Raw genomic sequence first — 20,797 nt, 5'->3', positions numbered from 1 at the left:
ATTCTCCTAAATTCCAAATAAAAATATTATCATTTAGAGCATTTATCTGCAGAAAATGAGAAATTACTGAAATAACGAAAAAGATGCAGAGCACTCAGACTTCAAATCAAGAAATCAATAGTTGGTGGAATAACCCTGTTTTTTTTTAATCACTTGGCATGTTCTCCTCCACCAGTCTTACACACTGCTTTTGGATAGGTTTATGCTGCTTTACTCCTGGTGCAAAAATTCAAGCAGTTCAGCTTGGTTCGATGCCTTGTGATCATCCATCTTCCTCTTGATTATATTCCAGAGCTTTTTAATTTGGTAAAATCAAAGAAACTCATCATTGGTCTTTTATCGTTTGTTCCAGAGCAGGGATCAATTAATCACAATATCAACACACAACAAAAGAATGTTCCCAGTCTTATTTATTATATTTTTTCTAAAAATAAAAAAATCACCAGTGTCAGCTTTATTTTTCCATTAACAACAGAACTTTGGTTTCAATCTTTATAAATGTATTTTTCTAATATATGTTTGACCCAGCAGCTTCTTCTCACTCATCATGTTTATTCGGATGAAGTTTTGATATTTTTAAGGATTTTGCTTGGAAATCTGCAATTTTGTATGGGCTGCAATGCCAGATCACTTTTGGTCTTTGTTGCCGGCACTCTTCTGTAGGCATGCTAATTGAAGGGGTATTGGATTCCATTAGCTGTTAGCTGCATTAGCCTCATAGATCCAGTACAGTGCCTTGGTTCATTGACTACCTTTGCTTCTAAAAGCTTCTGAAAACCCTGATCAAGAAAAAAGAACAAATCATTCAGCAATCATCACCACTCACCTCACTGCTTATAAATAATAATAACAATGATTAAAATCTTCCAGATCTACAGGCAAAATCTCAATTCACTCCAAGTTCAACTTCAGCCACAAACAAACTATCAAGTAACTAATAATCATTTAATCATCTGCACTGTAGATGTGAATGTAGATCTTCAGCTCCAGTTCACCATTTCTCAAGCTGATTAATTATTTTGTGAATAATAGCCAATTTTTAATCAACATGCCAAACATCAGAACTGTTCAGAATTTTAGCCTAATAAAGACAATTCATTAATATCCCTGATAAAAAAAACAGCACGGCCAGATCAAGCTGGTTGGCCAGATCAAGCTGGTTGACCAGCACCAGATTTTGGTTAAAGTTTGATGGATTAGCTGGTCTACAAGTGTGATCAACCTCACCAGACTAGATTAACCAATATGACCAGCATGACCAAGTTGGTTCTCTAGCATGACCAAGCTTATTGACCAACATGACCCGAGGTTGGTTGACCATCATGAAACAAACTGACCAAGCCGGTTGAACAACAATACCAGAATGACTGGAATCACCAAGTTGGTTGACCAGCATGACCAGAATGACCAAGTTGGTTGACCAACATGGCTAGAATAATCAAACTGGTTGAACAGCATGATCAGAATGCCCAAAGTAGTTAACCAACATGATCAAAATGACCAAATTGGTGAAACCAACATTACCAGAATGACTGGAATCACCAAGTTGGTTAAACAGCTTGACCAAAAAAACAAGCTGCTTAAACAGAATGACCAGAATGACCAAGCTGGTTGAACAGAATTAGCAAAATGACCAAGCTGGTTGACCAACATGACCAGAATGACCAAACTGGTTCAATAGCATGACCAGAAAGACCAAGCTGGTCGAGCAACATGACCAGAATGACCAAGCTGGTTGACCAATAAGACCAAAATGATCAAGTTGGTTGACCAACATTACCAGAATGACTGGAATCACCAAGCTTGTTGAACAGCATGACCAAGCGGGTTGACGAGCATGACCAGAAGGATCAATCTGTTTGAACAGCATGACCGGAATGAATGGAATCACCAAGCTGGGTAGCCAGCATAACCAGCATGACCAAGCTGGTTGACTAAAATGACCAGAATGACCTAGTTGTTTGACAAATATGACCAGCATGACCAAACTGGTTGACCAACATGACCAGAATGACCAAGTTGGTTGACCAACATTACCAGAATGACTGGAATCACCAAGCTGGTTGACCAACATTACCTGAATCACCAAGCTGGTTGACCAGTATGACCAGAATGACTGGAATCACCAAGCTGGTTGATCAACGTGGCCAGAAATTTCAAGTTTGTTGACCAACATGACCAGAATAAACAAGCAGATCAACCAGGAAAACAAAAATCAAATACTACACTCACTATTCTGGTCAGGAGCTGCTTGAGCAGCTAGTTTACCTTTATAAGCTACGGTTTTGTCTGGATGACCAGATTTTCAACCACCTTGACCATCCCAGACCCACAAATGCAGGGATTAAACTGTGATAATAGAGTGTACAGTACCTGAATAGAGATCATTTAATTATCTACACCTCACAGTGAAGCTGGACTGTAATTCACAACCAAAAGCTCAAAAGCTGCTGTTGATGTTGTACTGAAAATCAGTTTGGTAACACTGCAATTGAATCCTGTGTACAGTACATAATCTATCACAGATGCATTTATAATGTAGTATATGGCATTCATAATACCTTATAATGACCAAGAATGTCTCTTTATGAAGACAGGTTTCAAAAAGTCATATATCAATATGTACAATGTTCTTATGAACAGATAGTATATGGCAAAATCATACAATATCTTATACACAGCTCTGTAAAAATACATAAATAAGAGACCACTTAAAAATGATGAGTTTCTTTGATTTTACCAAATTGAAAACCTGTGGAATATAATCAAGAGGAAGATGGATGATCACAAGCCATCAAACCAAGCTGAACTGCTAGAATTTTTGCACCAGGAGTGCAGACATAAAGTTATCCAAAAGCAGTGTGTAAGACTGGTGGAGGAGAACATGCCAAGATGCATAAAAACTGTGATTAAAAACCAGGTTTATTCCACCAAATATTGATTTCTAAACTCTTAAAACTTTATGAATATAAACTTGTTTTCTTTGCATTGTTTAAGGTCTGAAAGCTCTGCATCTTTTTTGTTATTTTAGCCATTTCTCATTTTCTGCAAATAAATGCTCTAAATGACAATATTTTTTTGGAATTTGGGGGAAATATTGTCTGAAGTGGTCTCTTATTTTTTTTTGTATGAGGCATACAAGCTTATAACAATCATTTAAAGTTATTAAGTTATTATTATGCCATATAAAATGCCATATTATAAATGCATTATATAAAGCACCTGTGTCTCTATGAAGATACACATGATGTATTATGTATGTTAAGAGTTCTAAAAACATTATGGTGGTCATTATAAGGTATTATATATGCTACATAATGCGTTATAAAAAATATAGGATTCATTAGAAGTGTTGCCAAGTTTATATGCAGTTCAAAATGCAGTAAAAACATCTTCAGTTCATTTTTCCTTGTATATCAAGGACCACTTATACGTTAACGGCTCTCAAAGTTCTCACAGCTGCAAACCAAACCACTCCAGTCTTCACTCCAGAACCCTTGGAGAACTCCCTTTATTAGAACGTACAGCAGAGGAATGAAACAGAGAGTTCACGACTGCAAAGATGCTCTCATTTATTTGTTCTTGCCGAGGGTCCTCTGCTTCTCCGCATGTTCCACGATCTTCTCCTCCACGTAAAGACCCTTACGCTTCCGGACGGCGTTCATATACTTCAGCGCCTGATTAGCTGAATCAGCCTTTTCTCCAAAGTGCAGATACTCCTCCTCAGTGGTGGGCACCCAGAACGGATCACTGGAGATAACCTGAGGAAAAAAAACACACATATAAATACAGAAACGGAGAAAAGGGACTTTAGTTTAGGACACTGGAGGAAACAGGAGCGCTGAGGACTGAATAATGAGGAGGGAATACTGCGCTGGGAATGCTAAACCAGGAATGCTGCAAAGGTAATGCTGAGAAGGGAACACTGAGGAGGGAATGCTAAAAAAAGAGTACTGAAGAGGCAATTCTGAAGTGGGAATGCTGAACCAGGAATGCTGGGGAGTAGTAAGAAGTAGTAAGAAGGAAAAGAAACGAGACAGGAATTCTGAGGTGGGAATGCTGAACCATACTGAGGTGGGAATGTTTAGGTAGGAACACTGAGAAAGGAACATTAAAAAAAAAACAATAGTGAAGAGATGTGATTGTCAGCAGTTGATAGAATATATTGCCTTCAGTTTCTGAGTGTCTCTAGTTATGAATAAAGAAAACTACCCTGACAGAACACTCATTATAGAGAGTGCTGTCACACACACACACACAAACACACACAAGCAGCAGGTGTTCAAGGCATGACGCAATGATTGCTGCTACACACACACACACACACACACAAAGAGAGAGAGAGACAATGACCTCATCTTCTATCAATAGTCTGAGGGTACAATTACTGTACCAGTGGAGTGGAGGCCCTGCATCTGGCCTTTAGAGAGGCCCCCCGAGCTCCTTTACTGTGGGCCAGATGGTCCACCAACGGTCCGATTTGCACCTAGAGAATAGAGGCACTACCAAAAAAAGGCCCAATTAACATTAGAGTCCACCGATATGAACGTTCTGTCAACAATAGTGATTTTACGGAGCTAAAGATTCAGATAATCGATGGTGCTAGCTTATTCAATTTTATACCCCAGTGCTTTCAGTGAAACAGAGCTTTACTGGCCAATCTGACCGCCAGAAACTCACAGAGGCTGTGACTTCACATTCTCTTCTAAGCCTGATAAACAAAAAAAGAATGGTTTTGATATTACAGTTTATTGAAATTTAACAGAGCCCAAACATATTCAACAGAATTGCTTTTGATTAATATAGTCTTAGCATTTCTCAATTTCAGAGGCTAAATTATTTAACGCTCAAAAGAAAACACAGTCTCTTACCCATACAACAACCTGATTTACGCATAGAAAGTAGAGCCTCAACCAAACAACCTGCTCTTCACCCTCAGAATAGAGCTTCATCCAAACAACCTAAACTATACCCTGGAATTAGAGTCACATCCACAGCCTCTTCAACCTTCAGAGAAAAGAGCCTCAAACAAAACCACCCAAATAACGCAGTTAAACTCAAATAGGCAACAAACAGATCTACACAAAGCCAATAGAGCTTCAACCAAACACCACACTGATCTACACTCAGAGAACAGAGCTTTAACCAAACAACCCACTGATATACAAACCTGTAAAATAGAGCAACAGCCAAAAAATATACATCCAAACAATAAAGCCTCAAACAAACAATAAAATAAGAAGAGATACAAACTATAGAGCCTCAACCGAACAAACTAAGAAAAGACACAAACATTAGAGCCTCAACCAAACAACAAACTGAGATCAAACACAAACATTAGAGCCTCAACCAAACAACACATTGAGAAGACACAAACATTAGACCCTCAACCAAACAACACATCGAGAAGACACAAACATTAGAGCTTCAAGCAAACAACAGAATGAGATCAGAAACAAACATTAGAGCTTTAAACAAACAACACACTGATTTAGAGACCTGTAAAATATATCGTCAGCCAAAAAAATGACATCCAGACAATAGAGCCTCAACCAAAGAACAAACTAAGACTAGACACAAAAATTAGAGCTTCAACCAAACAACAAACTGAGATCAAACACAAACATTAGAGCTTCAAGCAAACAACAGAATGAGATCAGAAACAAACAAAAGAGCCATAACCAAACAACAAACTGAGTACAGACACGAAAAATCAAGCCTCAAGCAAACAACACACTGATTTACAAACCTGTAAAATAGAGCATTAACCAAAAAAAAAAATCACATCCAAAATTTAGAGCCTCAACCAAACAGCAAACTGAGATCAGACACAAACATTAGAGCCTCAACCAAATAACAAACTGAGATCAAACACAAACATTAGAGCCTCAACCAAACAACAAACTGAGATCAAACACAAACATTAGAGCCTCAACCAAACAACAAACTGAGATCAAACACAAACATTAGAGCCTCAACCAAATAACAAACTGAGATCAAACACAAACATTAGAGCCTCAACCAAACAACAAACTGAGATCAAACACAAACATTAGAGCCTCAACCAAATAACAAACTGAGATCAAACACAAACATTAGAGCCTCAACCAAACAACAAACTGAGATAAAACACAAACATTAGAGCCTCAACCAAACAACACATTGAAAAGACACAAACATTAGAGCTTCAATCAAACAACAAACTGATTTACAAACCTGTAAAATAAAGCCAAATAAATGACATCCAAACAAAAGAGCCATAACCAAACAACAAACAGATGAGAATAATAATAAACCCATTTGTGTTAAAACCCAAACAGACACTCAAACACAGACATTGTGATTTCTGTCAGGCTGGTAACAGTTGAGATGATGTGATAAATAAGCAATAATCTGTATGAAGCCGTGCGGCTGGACGGCTCTGAGGAATCATCTTCAGCTTTCATCAGCGCTGATGAGTCTCCACTCAGTGCTCTAATTATTACATAACAGCGGAGGAGACCACTGATGAACGGGAATCAAACCAGACAGAACTTTTTAATGAGGCCTCATCTGTCGGCGTGTGTGACAGCGTGGGGCGTGTGGTGTGTGTATATTTGTGTGACAGGCAGGTCTAACACTGAGTGACACCAGCTGTATGTCACGATCACATAACGGTCTAGTGTCACTACCTAGACACCCTTACAGCATCACGTCTCTCTCTGTAGGAGAAACACACACACACACACACACACGGCTCCTCAACCTGAAGCCTCACACACAATTAGATAAGCTGACCTGGAGTGCATGTACTGTCTATACCCATCGCTTCTTTGTGTGTGTGTGTGTGTGTGTGCGTGTGTGTGTTTATGCCTCCTGCCAGGGGCAGAAAGACATTTGGCAGCCCCGGTACCCTGGCATATGTGTCTAATGGCCTCACAACGCAGCAGGAAGACACACACACACACACACACACAGGTCCAGGCTATGACACCTGTCTCCACTAGTGTCAGAGTCTGCCATGTGCCTGCGTGAGCGTGCACACACACACACACACACACACACACACACACACACACACGGTGCTCTGGATGCTCTCTGTGACACGACAGCACTAAGAATTAGCACCCTTGCAAATGGTGTAACATTACACTGATGATATTGACACCTACTCAACTCCATAGGTGTCACACACACACACACACACACACACACACTCTCTCTCTCTGAGAATATAATGTGTGTATGCCCATTTTCCCTTCTCCCACAGTCTTCCTTTACCATGCTGTCTTTAACACAGCGCCAAAATCTTAAAAAAAAAAGGTTTGAATTTTTATCCACTCTGCTTTAATAATCCCTTCATTTTGGAGATACAAGGTTTGTTCAAACAGCAACATAAAATACATTAAAAAAAATACTCACTGCTGAGATACAATCAAATCTTCACAGCAATGTTCACACAGCTTGTGTTTTTTTACTTTTTTAAACTGCATTTGGTAGTCTAATTTGCTACATTGCTTAAACAAACGTAACAAGTTGTAAAAAGTTACAATATGTATTTACACAAATGTAACAAGTTGAAAAGTTTAGATATGTAATTACACAAATGTAACAAGTTGTTAAAAGTTACGATATGTAAATACACAAATGTAACAAGTTGAAAAGTTGCAATAAGGTATTACACAATTGTAACAAGTTGAAAAGTTACGATATGTAATTACACAAGTGTAACAAGTTGTTAAAAGTTATGATATGTAATTTCACAAGTACAACAAGTTGAATAGTTATAATATGTAATTAAACAAGTGTAACAAGTTGTAAAAAGTTAAGATACTTAATTACAAAAATGTAACAAGCTTTAAAGCTATGATATGTAATTACACAAATGTAACAAGTTGCAAAGTTACTATATGCAATTACTCAAATGTAACAATATGCAGAATTTGATATGTAAATTATATGTTTTACAAATGTAACAATTACATCGTAATGTTCACAAATTTTATTGAATTCCAGTGCGCAACTATAAATTACAGAAATTCAATATGCAATAACAAAACGATGTTTGATGTTGAAAAACTATATTATTTCCAATTACACAAATGTAACAAATCGTTAAGCTATGATATGCAATTACACGTTACATAAATGTTACAAATTGCAGAATTACACTGATATTATACTTGTAATATGTAATATAGGATTACATGTTATTAAAAAAGTATCAAGTTGTAAAAAAATAAATATGCAATCAAATGCTGTGGTAATTTTAGTTACACACATGTAAAAAGCTGTTAAATTCAGATTTGCAGTGCATACAGTGTAACTTATATGTGTATATTTAAATGAGCTGTGACGTTGCAGTACTTAATTAGACACATTCTGGTTGTAAACTTTTTGATACGTTATGGGAGTAATTGTTTAATATTCTGAGTGAATAAAATAGTCTTTAATTGACCGTTAACCCATTATATCATGATTCTCACACTGGAGAACGAGGACTGAGAAATACGATGTTTCCAGAAAATACAGAGGTGATGAGGGACAGACTTTATAAGACTCAGGCTGGTTATAACCTGCTCGCTCACACACACACACACATACACACACACACACACACTTATATACACACACACACTTACGCACACATTTCCCTGCCACAGGTCACCCAGGCTGAAAACGCTCTGACTAATGGCTTCAGCAGACACACACACATACACATGGGTGGCCCCAAAATCCCCCTATCAATAATCTCCCACATCCTTCCAACACACACACACACAAAAAACACACACACGCACATGCACACACACACACACACACACACACACAAAAAAAACACACGCACACACGCACACACACACGTTCTCTATAACGTTAATAGATGTTGGGCATCTACCAGGGTGAGAGTTTATGGGGAATATTTTCCGTACTGGCAACCCTTTCGCTGAAACTTTCACTGCTGTTTAAACAGAGTGTTACTGCAGATCAGATACAATCCACATCATTTACCACTCTGGAACCATGAACACGCCAGAGTGGAAGATCAGAGTTCTATTTAATGTCTAAGACAGAACTACTACTTCTAGAATCCGCAAGTTACGATCATGAATACGGTGTTTTGTAGTAACGGTTGCTAGAGTGGAACTGCTTCACAGAAACCTGACAAAGAAATTCCGTGTACCGTATTTTTTGCACTATAAGGCGCACTAAAAACGCTTTCATTTTCCCAAAAAACGTCAGTGCGCCTTTTAATCCAGGTTGTAATAAGCAGTAAAGACACTCCGCTGATGTACAGTTATACAGGAGTTTCAGTTTAGTTCTCCTGCACCGAGGCTGGAGCATCATTAGCATTAGCCGCTAACCACGCTTGCTATTTCTCCGTTCAGAGGGGAGTATTAATCGGCCTGTAGCCTGCTTATAACCCCGGCTAGCACTGCTGGAGCAACATTAGCATTACCCGCTAACCGCGCTCACTATTTCCCCATACAGTGGGGAGTATTATCAGCCTGCAGCCTGCTCCTAACCCTGGCTAGCACTGCTGGAGCGGTTAGCCGCTAATGCTAATTCTAATGTTCCAGCCTAGTGCTGGAAATTTTTTGGAAATCTAAGCTTACTGTAAATAAACAGAAGTGCTTTACTCACTCAAATAAACAGTTTTTACGTAGAGAAATCTGTGTAGATTAACATCCAGCGCTCGTTTGACTTTAAAAGGAGGTATTTTTTTTTATTACAGTTTTGTTTACATAGCTTAGCTTTACTTAACTTAGTTAGCTAACCTCCCCCCACCACATCCCAGCGGTGAGAGCTGCTGAATTGGAAGTTCCTTAGCTATAGTGTCTCTTAAAATGCACCTTATGTATGAAAAAAGACCAGAAAATAGATTTCATATATTTGTTTGACTAAAATCATTTTCGTTCCACTTCACAATTACCGTATTTTATTGACTATAAGACGCACTGTGCTATAATGCGCATTTTAAGTGACAGTAAGGTACAAGGGTGTCGCCCTGTTTCCTTTCTCATGGGATAGAGATAGCCATGGTTTGCATTAGTAAATTAGTAGTCCGACAGAACTACACTGAGCAACCCTGAGTGGGCGAAATTATTTAGCGGTTTATCCCACGTAGCTTCTTTTAACACAATAAACATGCAGATTACAGTCCGATATACGCCCTTGTGAACGGCAAAAGAGCTAGTGCTGCGGTTAGCGGCTAATGCTAATACTGCTCCAGCCTTGGTACTGGAGAAACTTTACTAAAACTCCTGTATAACTCTGTACTTCAGCTGAGTGGCTTTACTGCTCCTTAATATCTGACTGGCAAAATTTGTACATAAGGCGCACTGACAATTTTTGGGAAAATTAAAGGATTTTAAATGCGCCTTATAGTACAAAAAATACGGTATGTGCCACTTTGTGTTGGGCTATCACTTAAAATCTCAATAAAATACATTTATACACCCACACACACACACACACACACACACACACACATTAACATGCATGCACACATACGTTAATGCATGCATACACACATGCATATGAATATAAACTACACACACACCACTGCAGCGTAAAGCACTTCCACATTTCTAAACCCTCCGAACTCTGAAGCAGAACACAAATCCAATAGCGTAAGGTTTGAATTTACAGAATTACATTACCTCACCCCAGCCAGACACACACACACACACACACACACAAAGAGACACACACCATGTTAGTGCCAAGTGGGACAATTTGAGTCATGTGCATGCCCCTGAGAGCACTCTGTGCCTGTCTGCGTGTGTGTGTGTGTGTGTTGTACCAGAAGTAAATGCAATAAGAAGATGTACGCCCTGCAGGATGTGGCCTCATTACAGTTATACACACTGTCCTGCACAGATACATGTACTGTATATACAGTGAGTCCAAGAAGTATTTGATCCCTTGCTGATTTTCTTTGTTTGCCCACTAATAAAGACACTATCCTTCTGCACTTTTAATGGTAGATATATTCTAACATGGAGAGACAGAATATCAAGACAAAAATCCAGAATATAATTTTAAAGAATATATTTTAATTAATTTGTATTTCAATGAAGAAAATAAGTATTTGATCCCTCTTGCCAAACACACTCAATACTTAGTGGCAAAGCCTTTGTTTGCAAGCACAGCGGTGAGACGTTTGTTGTAGTTAACCACAAGTTTAGCACACACACCACGGGGAATTTTGGCCCACTCTTCTTTGCAGATCCTCTCTAAATCATGAAGGTTGGTGGGCTGTCGCTTGGCAACTCTGACCTTCAGCTCCCTCCATAGATTTTCGATCGGATTGAGGTCTGGCGACTGGCTGGGCCACTCCATGACCTTAATGTGATTTTCTTGTGTTTTCTTGAGCCAATCCTTTGTTGCCTTTGCTGTACGTTTAGGGTCGTTATCATGTTGGAAGACCCAACCACGGCCCATTTTCAGATCCCTGGCAGAGGGGAGGAGGTTGTCCCTCAGGATTGTGCGGTACATGGCTCCATCCATCTTCCCAGTGATGCGGTGAAGTAGCCCTGTACCCTTGGCAGAGAAACACCCCCAAAACATTATGCTTCCACCTCCATGCTTGACGGTGGGCACAGTGTTCTTGGGGTCATAGGCAGCATTTTTCTTCCTCCACACATGGCGGGTGGAGTTGAGGCCAAAAAGTTCAATTTTGGTCTCGTCTGACCACAAAACCTTCTCCCAATAACTTGGTTCATCTTTCAAATGATCATTGGCATACTTGAGGCGCGCCTCCACATGTGCTCTCTTCAGCAGGGGTACCTTTCGGGCACTGCAGGATGTGAATCCATTGTTGCGCAAAGTGTTGCCAATTGTTTCCTTGCAAACTGTGGTCCCAGCTGCCTTCAGGTCATTTGCTAACTCCTGCCGAGTGGTTGCAGGACGATTTCTGACCGTTCTCAGCATCATTGCCACCCCACGAGGCGAAATCTTCTTTGGAGCACCGGGCCGAGGTCTGTTGATTGTCATGTTATACTCTTTAAACTTTCTGATAATTGCACCAATAGTTGTTACTTTCACATCCAACACCTTCCTAATCTTTTTGTAGCCCATTCCAGCTTTGTGAAGGTCAACAATTCTGACTCTGAGGTCCTGTGACAGCTCTTTGGTTTTACCCATGTTGGAGACTTGAAATCTGTGTGATCTGTCTGATTCTGTGGACAGGTGTTTTTCACACCAAGTGATTAGTGAGAACAGGTGGCTTCAGGTCAGGTAACAAGTTGATTGGGAGTGTCTAACTGGTGTGTAAAAGCCAGAACTGCTAATGAATACTAAGGGATCAAATACTTATTTCACTCCATGAAATACAAATCAATTAATATATATTCCTTAGATTTATTTTCTGGATTTTCTTTTTAATATTCTGTCTCTCCATGTAAGAATACATCTACCATTAAAAGTATAGAATGATCATGTCTTTATTAGTGGGCCAACGAAGAAAATCAACAAGGGATCAAATACTTCTTGGACTCACTGTATATATATATATATATATATATATATATGTTTTATTCTATAAACTTCAGACAACATTTCTCCCAAATTCCAAATATAAATATCGTCATTTTTTTGCAGAAAATGAGAAATGGCTGAGCTTTCAGGCCTTAAATAATGCAAAGAAAACATGTTTATATTCATAAAGTTTTAAGAGTTTAGAAATCAATATTTGGTGGATTAACCCTGGTTTTTAATCACAGTTTTCATGAATCTTGGCATCGTGTTCTCCTCCACCAGTCTTACACACTGCTTTTGGATAACTTTATGCTTTACACTCCTGGTGCAAAAGTTCAAGCAGTTCAGTTTGGTTTGATGGCTTGTGATCATCAGTCTTCCTCTTGATTATATTCCAGAGGTTTTCAATTTGGTAAAAACAAAGAAACTCATCATTTTTAAGTGGTCTCTTATTTTTTCCCCCAGTGCTGTATAGTTATCATTATATCAACACCTATTTGGTAAAAATTAAAAATAGAAAAAAATCAAGACCATTATTACCTTCCACTAACAAGGATCATGCCAAGAGCAAGTTGTGTAAAAGTCTGCAAGTTCACATAGTTCAACCCAAGGTAACTTCTAAGCAACTGAAGGCCTTCCTAACACTGGCTAGTGTTAATGTTTTTGAATCCACCAAACACTGTTGTAAACAATGAGAAAGCTTTTGCTTTAAAAAAAAAAGAACATTGCTGCCCGTTTGCAGTTTGATAAAGCTAAACGTGGACATACCAGAATGCCACTGCCGCTTTGTGGATGGATGAGACAGTTAATCTTTTTGGTTTAGATAAGAAGTGTTTCAAGCTTTTTGGAGAAAGGAAAACACTGCTTTCCAGCATAAATCCATATCTCATCTGTGAAACACTGCCAGGATGGCCTGCCATCACCGATAGAACAATATATTCTGAATTATTCCAGCAAATTCAGAGAAAAAATATCAGGGCACCTGTTCGTGAGGCGAATCTCAAGAGAATGTGGGTCACGCAGCAAGACAATGACCCTAACAGGTACATTCAAGACTAACAGCTCTGGAAAAAAATAAGAGACTTCAGTTTCTAAATCAGTTTATCTTATTTTACTATGTATAGGTATATGTTTGAGTAAAATGAACATTGTAGTTTTTTTAGAAATGACTAAAATAACAAAAAGGATGCAGAGCTTTCAGACCTCAAACAATGCAAAGAAAACAAGTTTATATTTATAAAGTTTTAAAAGTTCAGAAATCAATATTTGGTGGAATAAATCTGCTTTTTAATCACAGTTTTCTGGCATGAATCTTGGCATCATGTTCTCCTCCACCAGTTTTACACACTGCTTTTGGATAACTTTATGCTGCTTTACTCCTGGTGCAAACATGTAAGCAGTTCAGTTTGGTTTGATTGCTTGTGATCATCCATCTTCCTCTTGATTATATTCTAAAGGTTTTTAATTTGGTAAAATCAAAGAAAAACATCATTTTAAGCTGTCTCTTATTTTTTTTTTCCAGAGCTGTATGCTGAAATACGGACAATTCTGCACAACTGTGGGCAGACTTTTTTTATATTAAAAGAAGTCAATTAGCCGACTGTTTACAGTGACCGCCACCACACTCCCACATCCGACATGATGACATATCCATTACCTGCAGAGACAAAGAACATTGCAGATCTAAAAACAGCAGCATCAGATAAGCATTAGAGCAGCATGTCACACAGGGTCTGAAACCTCTTACACAGGTCTATTAGAGGCTGCTGAACATCTCCATTTGGTCTTAATGTCTGAGAAGAGTGTGTGGAGATTTAGCAACAGGTACAGGTGCATCTCAAAAAAATCAGAATATCATTAAAAAGTGACTTTATTTTATTAATTCAGTTCAAAATGTGAAACTTGTATATTATATAGATGTTTTACACAGACTGATCTATTTTAATTTTATTGTGTATATATTTAATTTTATTGTATATATATATGTGGACAAACTTGACATGCAGTCACACCTCAGGCACATATGCAAGATATGCAAATGATTACAGGTGTGGTCTGATTGGACATGGAGGCTTGCCACAAAAAGTCTTGCCTTGCCTGAAAATTGGGGGATAGTGTACCTCCTGGTGAGAGATCATTGACTGCTCCATAGGCCTCTACAACACATTTCAAGATATTTTTCCCAGTAGACTTTAGCCATATCCGGACGGGATTAGCTTCTCAGGGGGTCCAGGGGTACTTTTCCCTTTTATGGGGGTGGGGGGGGTCCTCTGTGATTTTATTCCTGTCCAGAATGACCATGTTTTTATTGTTGATGATTACGGCTTACAGCTAATAAAAAAAACCCAAAAGTCAGTATCTCAGAAAATGTGAATATTACCATATTGTATGGACTATAAGGTACTAAAGCGCATTTTCAGCACTTTAATTTTTCCCTTGTAAGGGGAAAAGCGCTAGCTGTGGTTAGCAGCATTTAGAGCTAGTAAATGCTGCCTGCCCGACAGCGCTACACTGAGGAACCCCGAGTCTAGCGGTGTATATATTAGCTAGCGTTTCATCACGTGTAGCTTGTTTTACCACAGTAAATGCAGGCTGATTTTATTCCCATCCAGAATGACCATGTACAGGTTTTTCTTATACGTCGTCTGAGAAAATTACAGGCTGAATTATTACCAAGATCCACAGCGATGCCTTCCCTCTAGATGAATGAACTCAACATCTATTAAGCTTTATGAAACAGGTCTCACCAACAATGTTAAGAACAGCAAATGCATTATATCGCTTTGTGATATAAAGCCTTATACTGTGATGTTTTAACGTTTTATGTTTGAGATGAAAAACATTTATGTTTATGTTAGTTAGAAAGGCTTATGTCAAGTGTTATAAAGCATTATGAATGGTTTATGAAGCTTTATAGATACCTGATTCATAGAAAGTGTTACCAAACACTTGAGTGACCCTCTGTCCTGAAACAGACCTGTGTGTGTGTGTGTGTGTGTGTGTGTGTGTGTGTGTTAGTGTGTGCGATGAAGCAGACAGAATGACCCATTACCCAAGATGACTCCAACACCATATGGCCACAGCGCTCTCTCCAGTTTCCAGGCTGGGTGTGGAGAGAGGCCTGCCAGTCGTCAGGCTAAAGCCGGGCACATGTGGCGTCTCCGGGCTTTGATGCACCAAAACACCCCCCCCACCCCCAACAACCCCACCCTCCTTCCCACCCCCTACCTACGACTATCCACCCCACACCCCCTCCACAGTCTGAGATCTCGACAAGTCTAATTGCTGAAAGCACACTTCCACCCCCTGCACACTCCTGACCTTCACAAGGAGCTTATTACACTCTTAAGCTGAAGACACCGCCGGTCAAAAGTTTGGGGACATTCCGGGATTTGCAGATAATAGCTTGTTTATTTGTGTGTTTACAGTATATATATTTAACTAGCTAGATAAACAGAGACAGACAGAGAGACACATATTCACATATTCTGCACTTTGCTCTTCAGCACTCGGACACCCTGCTCTGTAAATTGAGTGGCAGGTCACTGTTGGCGACACTGAGACGTTTAAAAACTCAAGCAGCACTGCTGTAGTGTATAATGCACTCATACCAGCACAACACACATTAACACACCACCAAAACCTGCACTGTGGTGGGCTCTCTTAGCTACGGTCTGTAATCACAGAAGTAGCTTATAAAGAAGATTAAAAGAAGCCTAAATTGCCAGAGTTACATATATACATATAATATTTAAATTTGTCCTGCTATTAAAAGAGAAAATATGCCCAGAAAAACTACTAGTGCATCTGACAAAAAAAATTAGAATGTGAAACTCATATATTATATAGATGTATTACACAAAGACTGATATATTTAAAGCTGTCACGTCCTCGCCCTGTTCCTGTCTTGTCTCACGTCTCTGTGTGTTTTTTCCCCACGTGACCTGTGCCCCTCTGTGTCTCCTGTCTCAGTAGTTTCCACCACGTGTCTCATTTTGTAGCTCCGCCCCTTCCCCAAGTGTATCCACTTCTAGTGTGTTTCCTGTTCATATAAATAGATCCCCTGTGCCACTTCGTCTTTGTCGGTTTTTGCACTAACCCCTGTTGTTTGTCTCTCTCAGTGTTCCATAGTTTCTCTCAGTGTTTCCTTGTCTCCTATAGCCTTAGTCCCTCGTTTCTCGTTTATTTCTTGTTTTCACATTTATGGTTTATTTCCTTGTTTATTTCTAGTTTATTCCCTTGCATATATATATTTCCCTAGCCCTGTTAGTTTATTTCTAGTATCTCTTGTTTGTTTAGGTTTATGTTATTTTGTTTCACTGTTTATTTTGGTCATTGGTTTTTGGTTTATCTTTGTTACATGTTTTTGTTTATTTGTTATTTATTTAATTATAAAATATTTATTTCTTACCTGCGTTTACGTCCGCCTCCACGTCTTCCCTACACCACACCCTGAGAAAAGCGTTTATTTCTTTTATTGTTGATGATTATGAGTATGGCTTACGGTCAATAAAAACCCCAAAATCAGTGTATCAGAAAATTAGAATATTCTTTAAGACCAACTGGCGCTTTTGGCAGTGTGCCAAGTCCTGCTGGAAAATAAAATCCATATCTCCATGGCTCTCCAAACCCACTGTGTCTTATTATCAAGTCGAAAGTCAGTGCAGTTTTGTTTTCCCACGAAATCTCACAGCACTTCATGCTTCCCTCCGCTGGAAGATGAGGATTTCATTTTCCAGCAGGACTTGGCACACTGCCCACACTGCTGCCAAAAGTCTTAAATTGGTCTTAAATAATGATGTGAATAACGGGGTTTTATTAGCTGAAAGTCATTATCATCAACAATAAAATAAATAAATACTTTAAATAGATCACTCTGTGTGTAATACATCTGTATATTAGTCCTGGGCAGATTTTCACTTTTAACAATGTGGAGAACATAAATAAATAAATAAATAAATAAATATACAGTGCAGTATCTAATGTCTATAGTTATTGTGTATATTGTATCTATTTTATTTATTGTACTTTATCTATTCTATGTTGTAAATATTGTTGTATCTGCGTATGATGGGAACTGTTTTTCACTGACCTGAATAGATTTAAATCAGATTTATAGAAGTAAAATCCATTAATAAAAGTTTCAGTGGTGAGAATTAAAAAGTCTTTAAAATGAGTTTGTGAATTAACACATACTAATGAATGCAATGAATTGGCAACCCTAGTTATTAAACATAAACAAGAATACTATGCAACATAACAATTAATATAACCCAAAATATACCTATAGTTTCTATAGTTACCTATACCTATCATCAGCATCTTTTTTTCTTTAATTGCACGTCTAATTTGATTTCCTCAGTAACTGATCCAGGGCAGGATGTGAGCGTGTCCTCAGGGCGGAGTGTGTGTTCTATAATGTATGTGTATCGGCCAAACTGCAGCCTGCAAGGAGCTCAATTTGCTCCTATTATAAAGATACAAAAGCTCAGGATGTGAGACTCTGCAACAAAGCCCGGCGGTGTACTCGACCCTGACTGCTTCTTTACAGCTTTTCACAGAAACAACCTGTTTGGGAAATTTAAGGCAAAAAAATAATAATAATTAAAGGGAAATTTAAACTGAAGAAAACTTTTTAACTATACAAAGCGAGTAAAGTTTCTTTATACTGTACTTTATACTACTGAGTTTAGTGAAGTTTTTAAGAAACTTATCTTATATTAGTTTTAAAAAAAATTAAAAAGCCAAGGGACGATCCAGACGAACTAAAAAATGCAACCCTATGTTTGCCACAGCAGCAGTGGGATTTCCTTGGGTCCCATTTCTGATGATGCATCTTAATAGTAGGAGGGACTTCTGGGAAATCATAGCTGATTTAATGTGTTTTATACGAGGAAACTGTTCATAAAGTGTGTTTTTGCAGAAAGGAGCTAAATAATTAACATGCTTAAAAAAGGCAGAACATCTATGGGTGTATCAATATACATACAGCTCTGGAAACAAAAATAAATAAACGACTAGTTAAAAATGAGATTTTACCAAATTGAAACCTCTGGAATATAATCAAGAGGAAGATGGATGATCACAAGCCATCAAACCAAGCTGAACTGCTTGATTTTTTGCACCAGGAGTAAAGGCATAAAGTAAAATAAAAACAAGGAGGAAGACTGGTGGAGGAGAACATGATGCCAAGATGCACGAAAACTGCGATTAAAAATCAGGTTCATTGCACCAAATATTGATTTTTAAACTCTTAAAACTTTTTGAATATGATATATATTTGTTTTCTTTGCATTCTTTAAGGTCTGAACGCTCTGCATCTTTTTTGTTCTTTCAGCCATTTCTCATTTTCTGCAAATAAATGCTCTAAATGACAATATTTTTATTTGGAATTTGGGAGAAATGTTGTCTGTGGTTTATAGAATAAAACAACAATGTTGATTTTTACTCAAATATATACATATAAATATCTAAATCTAAGAAAGTGATTCAGAAACTGAAGTGGTCTCTTCATTTTTTCCAGCGTGACGAGTGACTTTTTCTTCTTCTATTGTTTAATGCGTGATGATAGCCTGCCTCAACTTCCTGTAAATGGTCTGAAAAGCCTAAAACATCTAAATAAGAGCTTTAACACTGCAGATGAACCAAGCCATGGTTTAGTTCATCTAACCACTAGAGACCACCACTCTAGATCAGAACAAATTTTGGTCCTTTGAACCTTTCAGACCTGTAGAAGGCCTGGACCAAACCTTGTGGATACCACTGAGCCATATTTTAATTCTTATATTTTTGTGGATTTTCTAAATAGAGTTTTCAATAACTGCCCTGTACAACTGTAACTCCTCACTATGTATTCCAATAAAATAGATAATAAACTAATAAAAGCTAATAAAAAATGGCATAAAAGTGCTATAATGGCTCTATAACTGCACCGTTCTCCACTGAGATCCAGCCGCTACAGTAAAGAGGGTTATTTCTGTGTTCTACTACTGAATCACAGTAGGCCTTGTATTTTCCTGCAGGACATGCAGCGAAGCAGCCAATGATTTTCCACCTGACCAACAAGCAAAATCACACAGTGGAACAGTATCTAATGACCTTTGAGAGTTTCTAAAGTACTCAACTACAGCAAATGTGCTTGATAAGCTGCGTCTTACAGCAGAAAAGTCCCAGTACGAAGAGATTCCTCCAGACGTGCACTGTAGCATCATGACATAGTTAACAATGAACAATTATCATGTCAACTAGGGTCTAATTTTGCTATTTAACATTGTCTTTTTTATTTTATAAACTACAGACAATGTTTCTCAAAAAAAAAAATATATATCGTCATTTAGAGCATTTATTTGCAGAAAATGAGAAATGGCTGAAATAACAAAAAATATGCAGAACTTCCAGAATAACCCTGTTTTTTAATCACAGTTTTTTGGCATGTTCTCCTCCACCAGTCTTACATGCTGCTTTTGGATAACTTTATGCTGCTTTACTCCTGGTGCAGAAATTCAAGCAGTTCAGCTTGGTGGTTTGATGGCTTGTGATCATTCATCTTCCTCTTGATTATATTCCAGAGGTTTTCAGTTTGGTAAAATCAAAGAAACTCATCGTTTTAAGTGATCTCTTATCTTTTTCCAAAGCGGTTTTTCACAATCTATTAAATCGTAGCTCCTGTATCGGAAGAGGTAGCGTATCGCCAAGCTTTTGCCAATACACAGCCCTAAAAAAAAAATTATAATAAAATTAAATAGGGAATAGCAGGTCTCTCTTTCTCTTTCCCTTTCTCTCTCTCTCTCTGTCAAACACACACACAGCGTACCACTGTTAGTTGATTTAAAAAAAAAAAGGCAAATAAACAATTTGCTAAGTCAGCAACACTGACACGCGATCAATCCTCGCCGATCAGCAGACGGCTGGTCTGTATTGGTATTCTGGCAGCGGCGCGCGGTCAGAGGATTGTATTGGGGTCAATAGCTGACGGCTGCTGGAGTCGTGCTGCTCTCCGGCTGACCGGCGTGACCAGAAACGATCGATGTGGAGAGAAACGTGTAAAAGTGTAGCATTCCAACCAGCAGGAAACGGCATGATCCCTCATTCTACTCTCCATATCATTCTTCATCTGTGCGTTAATCAATTAATCAATCAATCGATCAACCACCTGATTGATCTATTAGATAATCCACTAATGTATTCATTACTCTGTTTAATAATGTAAGTGGTATCCATTGTTTTTTTTTGTTCATTTTCTCCCCAATTTACACGGCCAATTACCCAAGCTACTCATTAAGACTCCCCCTATCACTTGTGATGCCCCAACACACCAGGAGGGTGAAGACTACTA

General features: G+C 38.4%; 1 protein-coding gene across 1 annotated transcript in view; it reads right to left on the bottom strand.

Moving 5' to 3' along the window:
- Window positions 1-392: 392 nt before the first annotated feature.
- The window catches only part of efl1 (elongation factor like GTPase 1), a 146,257-nt gene continuing 125,852 nt past the window's right edge, over window positions 393-20,797 (bottom strand). Inside the window, exon 21 of the mRNA XM_022669519.2 lies at window positions 393-3,761. Within this exon, the coding sequence (XP_022525240.2) occupies window positions 3,573-3,761 (189 nt within the window). The 3' untranslated portion in view covers window positions 393-3,572. The remainder of the gene's footprint in view (window positions 3,762-20,797) is intronic.

This window comes from Astyanax mexicanus, chromosome 16 (genome assembly GCF_023375975.1).
Source record: "Astyanax mexicanus isolate ESR-SI-001 chromosome 16, AstMex3_surface, whole genome shotgun sequence".
Taxonomy (NCBI): domain Eukaryota; kingdom Metazoa; phylum Chordata; class Actinopteri; order Characiformes; family Acestrorhamphidae; genus Astyanax; species Astyanax mexicanus.
This window is presented reverse-complemented; position numbering and strand designations above follow the sequence as displayed.